Below are 10,188 nucleotides of genomic sequence, written 5' to 3' on the forward strand. Positions count from 1 at the left end.
ACCGAGAGGCTAAGGATAGGAGAACCTCAATTCCGGTCGAGGGCGACGTTATTCCGACCAAGAGATGCCTCAAGCCTCCGGAATTCACCAAGGATATTGGACTACCCACACCAACTCGCAACACTACCACATCATCCACACCACAAAAATCAGCCACCCAACGCCTTGAAGACCTGCACAAGAAGTTGGACCGTTATGAGAGGCGTAACCAACGCCGATACGCTCACGTGAAGAAACTTCTAAGCGTAGTCACCCCACCTATGGAGGAACTAGATATCTCCACATCCACCGTAACTTCAAGCAGAGATAGCGATGACATTGGAGATGAGGGACACTCGGGACTCGACCACCCATTGCGCCTAACCTATAGCACGGAGGACCATGCTAAGTTTTAAGTGTGGGGAGGTCGGCCGACCAATCTCCGTAGGTAACACCCGAATAAATTCTTGTTCTTTGAACTCCTTTGTAATTAGGATAGGTTGCATGATTAGGTCTTATTTGACACCATTTGCATGATAAGTTTACTTGGTTGGAACAATGAAACTCTTTCTTAGGAAACCAATACTTTGGGGCAACCGTGGCATTGCCAATTTTAAATATTTTGATGCCAAATTTGCATGAAGAATTATATTTTGGAACCTGAATTTTGAGTTAAGAACACAAGCTAGTGAGCTTTGAGCCTTGTTTTGTGGCCACATCTTATAGTCACCTATTGTCCTTCTTGTGTGCAATTGTTTTCTCTCTATGAGTGTGATCCTTGATTTGTTTGATTCTTTATATCCATTATTTTGTGTATTCATGCATTTGTATGATTGACGCCATCATTTCATTAGCTCACTTACCCAAATGGCCCTACCTTTTATCTTCCTTTGTTAGCCAACTTTGAGCCTACGCTTAACCCACTTATTCTTATTTTAGCACATTACAAGCCTTAAAGCGGAACACAATGAATGTCCTTTATTTGGATCCTTGATTGGCTTAGGCTAGTGAGTGTGAGTGTCATCCAAAAGTGGGAAAACTTTGGGACATTGGTTGGGATAAAAGGGTGTTTGTGTTTTGTAATTTTATATTGGGGAATTGGTACATACTCATGTATTGATTAGATGTATAGACCTTATGCATTGATGTTCTTGTGTATAGTTTGGAAGAAATACAAAAAAAATGACAAAAAAAAGAAATAAAAGCGAAAAAGAAAAGGAAAGGAAAAGAAAAGAAAAAAAAAGGGTATATAGAAAAAGGAAAGAAAAAAGAAGAGCAATAAAGGGGACAAATTGCCCCAAAGTGAAGCTCAATAAGAATCAATGCATAAGTGTCGTGAAATGAAAAGAAAATGCATGAGTATGTGAAAAAGTGAAGGAATGGGTAGTTAGGTTAGAACTTAATTGTATAGGATGTCATAGGTTAGGAGGGAAGTCTAAGCCTATCAAAGATTCAAACTTCAAGCTCACTTGACCAAATATGCATCCTACCTTAACCCTAGCCCCATTACAACCTAAAGAAAAGACCTCATGATAATTGTTGATTGTTAGATGAAAAACAAATCTTGGAAAGCATGATTAGGGGAGGATTGAGTGAACCAACCCCAAACACCGAGCGACTAGAGTGCAAACACTTCCGGTGAGGGTTCGATGCTCAATTCCTTGATTCCCGGCTGATATACCCCATTTTGAGGGTTTATCTTGTGTTGATTTCAGGGGTTTTATCAATAATTCCATACGCTTTCTATATGAAAATACAAGACTTTGTGTTCCTTTCCTAATTTTGCCTCATGGATGAAAACATGCTTATTTTGCACTAAATTATATACATTTCTAATCTTCTCTTGGTTCCATTCGATGCCGTGACCTGTGTGTTAAGTGGTTTCAGAATATAGGGCAGGGATGGACCGGAAGAGAGAAGGAGGACGGGTGCAAAGGAAGGGAGCATGAGAATTGAACTTTGGAAATCTCAGCATGGGCGCGTGCGCACACTTGACGCGTCCGCGTGGATTGAGCAGTTAGAAGTCGAAGCCAAGAGCCAAGCCACGAGCCGGCTTGCGTAGCGGCTAGGCCATGATCTTCGTGGGCGCGCACGCGTTCATTACGCCTCCGCGCACATTACAAGATGCCCCGGTGGCGCGCACACGTACATTGCGCGTGCGCGCCGATGTTCGAATGTGATTTTTTTTTAAAGAGCCACGTGACTTGGGCGTGGAGACAGTTGGGAATCCCATTTTGGGGAAGTGCCCTGGCGGGAAAAGCTTAAGAAGACCAAAGGAGCAAGGATTAAGGGATTTTTTAGCTCATTTTCTAGATTCTGGATATTTTTTGGAAGATAGTTAGTTACACTCTTGGAGAAGGAGAGAGATTTCAAGCTCTCATTAGGGTTCATCTTCATCCAATTTCTGAATTTTCATTCACTCTTTGGTGAGATCCATTGCAATTCTCAATTCATTTTGTTCATGTCATAGATCTTCTTCTACAATCTCAATTAGTGTTTGTAACTGCTCAATTCTCATAGATCTTAGATTCAATTTTGTAGTTTTGGATTTAATCAATTCCTTTAGAATCTCATTTCCATTGTTGTTCTTTGTTAATTGTTGTTAGTTCCTTGTATTGAAATACTTTTAATTCTACTTTCTTCTCAATTTTACTATGACTTTCACTCTTGCTCATCAAATGTTTGATAAAATGCCAACACTAGTTATGGAGTAAAAGTTTCTTACTTGGCATAAGGTTTGGGCCATTAGAAGAAGTTGAATAGTTGTGTCAATTGTTGATTTGGAATTAGGGATTGCTAATTGACTTGGAGTACACTAAAGCTAGATTTCCATAAGGTAAAGCTAGGACTTGTGACTCAAGTTGATTACTCTCATTTGACTTTTCTCTATGCCTAGGGGTTAACTAAATGAAGCAAGGCCTAATTGTTATCATCATTGAAGGAACTATAAGGATAGAATTTCTAATGCCAACCCTAAGCCAAGTCTTTTAAGGATTGATTGTTTGTTTTCTATTTTGCTAAAACCTTCAAAGAATCATAACAAGGCTTCCTAATCAATAAGATGCACACTCTAGCAATTCCAAGGGAGGACGACTCGGGAGACTAGTACTCTCGGTTATAGATTGTAGGATTGTTTGGTGCAAAGTTTAAGTGTCGATTAGACTATACTCACGATCATATTCATCATTGAATTCTAAATCGACATGCTAAATCTCGTTTATCAAAATGAGCTGCGAGTCGATGAAACCCCAGCGTTGAAATTCTTCTCCATAACGGTAAGTGACCCCTTAGGGCTGGAGGTCGACTTCGCTTACGGGGGTTCTCGACTATCGCCATGTCAAGACCTTCCCCGGTAGGCTCTACCTCAGAACGGACCATGCAGCTGCTAGGAGCGGCCGTTGCGCTAGGGCCAGTAGGTCCCGAAGGGGGAGGTGGAGCTGATTGCACTTCAGCAGTAGGGGAGGACGGGGGGTCGGCAGTATGGGTGGCGGAGCTGTCCTCACTATGTCCAGGAAGATACTAGGCCATTAAATCTTCAAGTCCGATCTTCTCGGCGGCCATGGACACTGTAGTAACGACACACAACAACTCGTTAGTAAAAAAAAGAGAAGAGAAAGAGAGGGGGCAACACTAGAACCAGTCGACCACTCACCTACATAGCTTCTACCCATCTCCTGGTCACTCATCAAAAGGTGTGGGTTGACAATGTTTTTATTAAAAATAGCTAACAACATGTCAGCTATATTTTTGCTCTGCTGGCTCAGCCCTTTTTATGTTACCTTGGTAAAGGCATTGGGCCCAGCTCCGAAGCTCCAATAGGTCGGAATATGCCGTTTCCCTTCCAAGGTCAACCGGAAGGGGTGCAGACCTTCGGTAGGCCGTACTTTAAAGAATTTCTCTTTGAAGCCATGAAACAAATTTTCAAATACCCCAAAGATTCGCCTGCCCTGGGCAGCCCGGAAGGACCTGAACCCCTTCTTGTGCCTCCCCTCTTTGGAAGGGTTCGTCAAAACGAAGAGCCACAAAAACACTTCTACAGAGGCTGGCAACTCCACGTACTCACAACCCATCTCGAAGCATCGGATGGCGGCCCAACTATTTGGATGAAGCTGTGACGGCGCCACGTCGCACCTTTTTAAAAGTGCCATCTAAAAGGGGGAGAAAGGGATGCGAACCCCCAAGGTGGTAAACATCGCCTTGTACATCCAGATCCAGTCAACGATTCAGGGAGTGTTTAAGTTGATGTGGCATATCCGCTCATGGTCCGCAAGGACGAACCCTTGGTAGCGTTCCTCAGCGTTCCTCCTTGGGACCTCTCCCGCATAGTTGGTCGGTCTGGCGGATCTCCGTGAGCTCCTCCAGAGTTATTTGAGGGGGCGTATCCTTCACATCTCTGTGAGCTCCCCCAGGCGTATCGGTCAACACAGGGCCTTGGAAGGGAAAGTTGCGCCATACCTATAGTGGGGGCACCACTCAAAGTCAGGCTAGTAGGTCGGGAAATCAGAAAACTGAAACTAACGTTATACAGTAAGCCTATCTACAGTCAAACAAAGGCTAAAAACCAGAAATCTAATGGTAACCAATTTAAAGCCTAACTAACAAGCAGCGTGATTCAAATAAAATGCATTTATAGCCTAAGAACTACAGAAACGCAATAGGATGACAATAATAAAACAACAGCAGCAGTAACAACAACAATCATTCATTTGCAATGAAAGAGGAGACGCTTACCAGGAAGAAAGTTGTCAAGTGATATTAGAAATTCTGAGGAATTAAAGGCAGACCAGCACAGTGAAATCTAGGAAACTCGAAAGGAAAATGAGAAGAAGCAAAGCAGAAGTGGTTCAGAAATGAAGAAATGGAACGTGAAAATGGGAAAGAGAAACTAGGAATAAAGGAATAACTGTCACTGAGAAGCGCGAAGGTCAGGGATAAAGTGGACTTTTCACCCAAATTTTCAAATCAGTCATAATGGCATTTGTTCCGAGGGTTACCTGAAACTAGCGGTCGATCTCAGACGAGATCTTCTATGCTGGTCGGAGCTGCGGAGTCCGATCTGATGATGGTGGTCGGAGTTGCTGTGTCTGACTCATTGGACTTGGTGATGATGCTGATCCTTCGTCTCCGGAGGGTGGGGGTACCTGCAAGGGACTCCGATGCTTAAGTTAGCAAGGGTATTAAGCAGGTATTGAGTACAATCAAAGTATGAGTTATACCTGGGTGCTCCAGTGTATTTATAGTGACGAGGCGTGACCTTTTTAGATAAGTCTTATCTTACCTTCTAGGTGAGGTTAGCTTATCTTCATGGGAACCGCCCTTCTCTCTGTAGGTTTGGGCTGCCTTAGAATTTGGGACTTGTTCCTCTATTTGGGCCCTTCTTTGGGCTTTCCTGTGACTTGGCCGAGCTCTTTGAGAAGAGGTCGGGTCATCCTGACCTGAAGAGGTCAGTCGCTTTGTCTGTAGAACATCCCGGGTCGGACAGCTTTGACCCAGGGTATGAATAGTGCCCTTGCTCGAGCTCGGTCTTTATCTGGAGGTCGAGTCTTGGTCTTCAAGCCTGCTCGGGTAAAGCCGAACTCGAGCATTTTGTCGCTTTATCTTTGTAGAGCTCCTTTTTGAATGTGGAACGTTTCTGCTTCTTTAAGCGCGCGCTTTTGCATTAGCGCTCTAGCTTTGGAAACGTGCGAGGGTTTAACACCCTCATTAATGGGCTTTTTAATGCTCCGCTTTCTCTGGGTCTCTTTATTTTTAAACTTCGCATTTGAAAAAGGTTTGTTTTCTTCGTAACCTTCTTTCTCTCTTTTCTATTTTCTCTGTGATTTTCTCATTTCCTCCTACGACATTTGCTTGGCAATCGTTTGGTGTTGCTCTTGGAGTGCGATTTTGGTTTCCTTCTTTCTTCACTTTCGTCAGCGCTTCTTCTTTTCCTCAGGTTGGTTCTTTTCCCTGCTTCTTTACTTGCTTTGGAATGTGATTCTTCAATAAAGTTTTGATTTTGCCTGCATCTATGTTGGAAAGTTTGAATCTTTTCATATTGCCATGCTTGACTGCCGCTGTGATGTACATGTTCTGGTCCTCTTTTCGCCCTTCCGTTTAATGTTTCTAGGGTTTTGCATGTTGCTGCTGCTTGAAAAAGGTTGTTCCTTTAGTGGTTTTAGGTTCTGTTGGTAGTTTCTCTTTTGGTGAACACGATGTTTTGTTTGATGATTTCTGCTTTGGTTGTTGTTTCTGGTTTGAAAGGGGAACGTTGCTTCTGGGGTGTGAATCTTGTAAATCTCCTTGGGTTCTTGTATTGTGGCTTGCCCCCAAATGGTGCCCCAGGATTTTCAATGTAAGTCCTGGGGACTCCTTTTGTTGCTTGTAATGTACTGGGTTATGTGGTCGAGTTGTTTTGCTGCTGTCCAAGATGTGTTTTAGTAATCCGATATTATTTTCTTTATTGTAGGACTAGTTGGTCTTATGGCTTCTCACAAGAATATTGTTGAGACGTCTTCCCGAGTCCTTGAGGGCATGGCTGATTGGGTAGATTCCATGGTTTTTCTATGTCATTCAGTGGTGGATTCCGACTTTTATAGAGAGCTGCGAAAACACCATAGGGTCTGTGGTAGTGGTGCCCAGGAAGAGAACGAGCTGGTAGCGCCTGATTCCAATGAGAGAGTTTGTTTTCCTACTTCTGTTGAGGGGGAGCGTCCCTACTTTTATACTTATGAATACTTCTTTAGTCTGTTGGACATTACTTTTCCTTTTTTCGCTTTTGAGACCAACCTGTTGTGGTCTTGTAACATTGCTCCATCCCAGCTTCATCCCAATTCGTGTGGTTTTATAAAAAATTTTCAGCTGCTGTGTCAAGAGTTAGGCATCAAGCCTTCTCTAACTCTTTTCCTTTATTTGTTTGTTTCGGCCAAGCCTGGGGCCTCTTCAAAAAAGAAAGCTTCTTGGGTTTCCTTTAGATCTGCCCAAGGGCACAAGGTATTTGCCATGTATGATAAGTCCTTTAAGGATTTTAAAAATTATTTCTTTAAAGTACGAGCTGTTGAGGGGGTTCGCCCCTTTTTTCTTGATGAAAATGATGAGCCTGCTTTTCCTCTTGAGTGGCAAAAGAATGTCATAGTGTCTCGGTATACTTGGAAGATGTTGGACGGGGTCGAACAGGCCTTTGTGAGCGTATTGGAGGATATTTGGGGGGAGCCTCCGCATCTGGATACTAAGAAATTTTTGGGGGACCCCTCTTTGGTCCAAAAAGTGTTGGGTATTGTTTTTATCCCTGTGATCCATGACTTTTATTTGCTGATTTTGTTTTTTCTATTTTTCAAAAATGTCGAAAAATACCGACTCCATGAAGGCTTTCAAAAAAGCCAGGAAGGCAGCTGCTGCACAAAACATCTCGGTCAAGGCGGCAGGGGAGGGATCTTCTCAAACCACCATGTAACCGCCTGTACCAGGTTCCCCTGGGTAGAGGAGGGTGATCCCTACTCCTCGGGTTCGCCTGTTAGATCCTCCACAAACTTCTACTACTGCTTCTGGTGCTTCTTCCTCAAAAAGGCATAAAACAAATGAGCCCTTTAACTGGATGCCCCAGATTTTGATGCTGTCGAGTTTGTCAACCAGCAAGTTGCCCCTTATGGTACGCTTTCTATGGATGATGTGTCCCTTCTTCAGCATTTAGATTTTATCACCAGAAACAGTGTGAAGATGGCACATATGGGTGCGGCTATTTTTCGAACTGTTCAGGGTATCCCGATTCATGCTACGAAGTCTTTCATGGAAGAGGCTAAATCGGAGTTTAATCGGATCAAGGGTCTGAAGGAGGAATTGGAGGTGAAGTTGGCGAAGGTAGAAAAGGAACTGGAGGGTGAGAAGGCTAGCTCTATCGCCTTGGCGGCTTCCTTGAAGTTGGCTGAGGACATGGCGTTGAAGCACAAGGATAGCTATGTCTCAGCTTATAGGGAGTTGGTGCATCTCCAGGATGACTTGGAAACTTCTCGGGTTAATTATGCCGAGCTCCAAGGTCACCTTGTGGGCAGCGTGACTGCCGCCTATGAGAACCTGATGGAGCAGTTCCAGATTGTTGCCCTGATGCCGATTTGAATCTTGTTAGTCTTGATAACGTAGTAAAGGATGGCAAGATTGTCCCGGATGATCCCGATGATGACATTGAACCTCCTCCTACGCCTTCTCTTAAAACTTCTGCTATGCCGGTTTCTTCAGCCCCCTCAACCGTAGTTGAGCCAGATCCTGATTGTCAGATCTTGAATCGAGGCGATGGGACAGTGGATACAGTGCCTCTCCAGACTCGTCCTCCTTCACTCCGGGATGCTGCTATTGGGAAACCTTTGGACTCTCTTTGATTATTTCTGATGAATTTGTGTATAGCCCGGCCTGTGGGCTTTGAACTTTTTATTTTGTAAATGGTGTTTTATTGACTGTTGATACTTTCTGTTGCTTGTTTAGCAACTTTGTTTTGAAAAACAAAGTGACTTTCGAGCTTTCTGGGCTGATTTGGGTGACCTCTGAAGCTTTGCTATTATAATTTAGTAGTTTTTATATCCTGTATGCTTTGCACTTGTCTTGGCACCTTTGTAGGTTTTTATCTGACATGATTAACTTGATCCTTTGGCCTAACGTTGCTCTCATCAATCTTGAACTGTTGTTTATCGTAATACTGATATTGTCGAACTTGGTTTTTGATTTGTTTGTAGCCCTCCTTTTTGGACCTTACTCAAGGTCTCTTCCAAGGGTAGCTTTATCGTGTCGATTCTGGTCAAATTACTCGGTAATCCTTTTTTTGGGACTTTGTTCGTGTCTCTTTCAGGGATTACCTTCGTAGCTTTGTATCTTGGACCGACTTTGTCATGCCGGGCTTTTGTCGAGTTACTTGATAATCCTCTTTCTTGGACCTTGTTCAGGTCTCTTTCAGGGATTTATCTTTTGTAACTTTATCTTTTCGGGCCGACTTTGTCATGTCGGGCTTTTGTTGAGTTACTTGATAATCCTCTTTCTTGGACCTTGTTCAGGTCTCTTTCAGGGATTTATCTTTTGTAACTTTATCTTTTCGGGCCAACTTTGTCACGTCGGGCCCTGTCGAGTTACTTGATAATCCTCTTTTTTGGACCTTGTTCAAGTCTCTTTCAGGGACTATTTTTTGTAACTTTATCTTTCCGGGCCGACTTCATCATGTCGAGTTACTTGATAATCCTCTTTCTTGGACCTTGTTCAGGTCTTTTTCAGGGATTTATCTTTTGTAACTTTATCTTTCCGAGCCGACTTTGTCACGTCGGGACCTGTCGAGTTACTTGATAATCCTCTTTTTTTGGACCTTGTTCAGGTCTCTTTCAGGGATTATTTTTTGTAACTTTATCTTTCTGGGCTGACTTTGTCATGTCGGGCCTTGTCGAGTTATTTGATAATCCTCTTTTTTGGACCTTGTTCAGGTCTCTTTCAGGGATTATTTTTTGTAACTTTTTTGTAGGAGTCCGACTTCCTCATGTCGAGCTCTTCGAAGTTATAGTAATCCTCTTTTATAGGGTTGGCCAGACCTCTTTCCAAGGCTTTACTTATAACTTGGTTTGTTGTGGTTGGTCCGACTCTTCGTGTTGGCCAACCTTTAAGTTATTTTATAGCAATCCACTTTATTAGGACCTCGTCAGGTCCTTTCTATGGATCACTTTCTATAACTTCTTGTATTATTCTTGTTTTCATCTTTGCTGATTTTGTAAAATTTGGGTTTTTAGCCCTCGTTCTTATCGTGATTGCACAGTGAATTCGGTTTTCACTTTCTGTCGATCTGTAGCTTTACAATCGGGCGATGAATGTTTTCAGAATAATACGACTTGAGCGTTTGTAGAGAATCTGGACAAATTTCATTAAAAGAAAATGCAAATATACATGAGGAATTAATTTCCTAAGTCGGGTGATTCGTAGGTCTTGGCGGGGCGCCTCGTTAAAAAACCTTTTTCAGGAAAAAGAGTGCCCCTTGTCCAAGATCTTTTATCACCCCTAGCTACAGTACCTTCTTAGGTTGCAGGCGTCCCATGATCTAGGATGCTCTCGCCCGTCGAGTTCGGAAAGTTTGTAGTAGCCCTTTCCCAATACTTCTATGACTTGGAAGGGTCCTTTCCAGTTTGCTGCCAGCTTTCCTTCTCCAAGTCGAGTTGTTCCTATATCGTTTCGGATTAGGATAAGGTCGTTTTCAACAAAGGCCCGCTGTAT

The 10,188-nt window shown here is 43.1% G+C and overlaps 1 protein-coding gene across 2 annotated transcripts in view; it reads left to right on the forward strand.

Moving 5' to 3' along the window:
* The window catches only part of LOC127746764 (uncharacterized), a 42,980-nt gene extending 36,492 nt beyond the window's left edge, over nt 1-6,488 (forward strand). The window contains exon 3 of one of the 2 annotated variants that reach the window (XM_052261051.1): nt 6,425-6,488. In XM_052261051.1, the coding sequence (XP_052117011.1) occupies nt 6,425-6,464 (40 nt within the window). In that variant the 3' untranslated portion in view covers nt 6,465-6,488. Of the gene's footprint in view, nt 1-918; nt 1,042-6,424 lie in introns of those variants that run through there. The other variant, XM_052261053.1, reaches the window with a different exon arrangement.
* The last annotated feature ends 3,700 nt before the right edge of the window (nt 6,489-10,188 follow it).

The sequence above is a fragment of the Arachis duranensis genome, chromosome 4, assembly GCF_000817695.3.
Source record: "Arachis duranensis cultivar V14167 chromosome 4, aradu.V14167.gnm2.J7QH, whole genome shotgun sequence".
Taxonomy (NCBI): Eukaryota; Viridiplantae; Streptophyta; class Magnoliopsida; order Fabales; family Fabaceae; genus Arachis; species Arachis duranensis.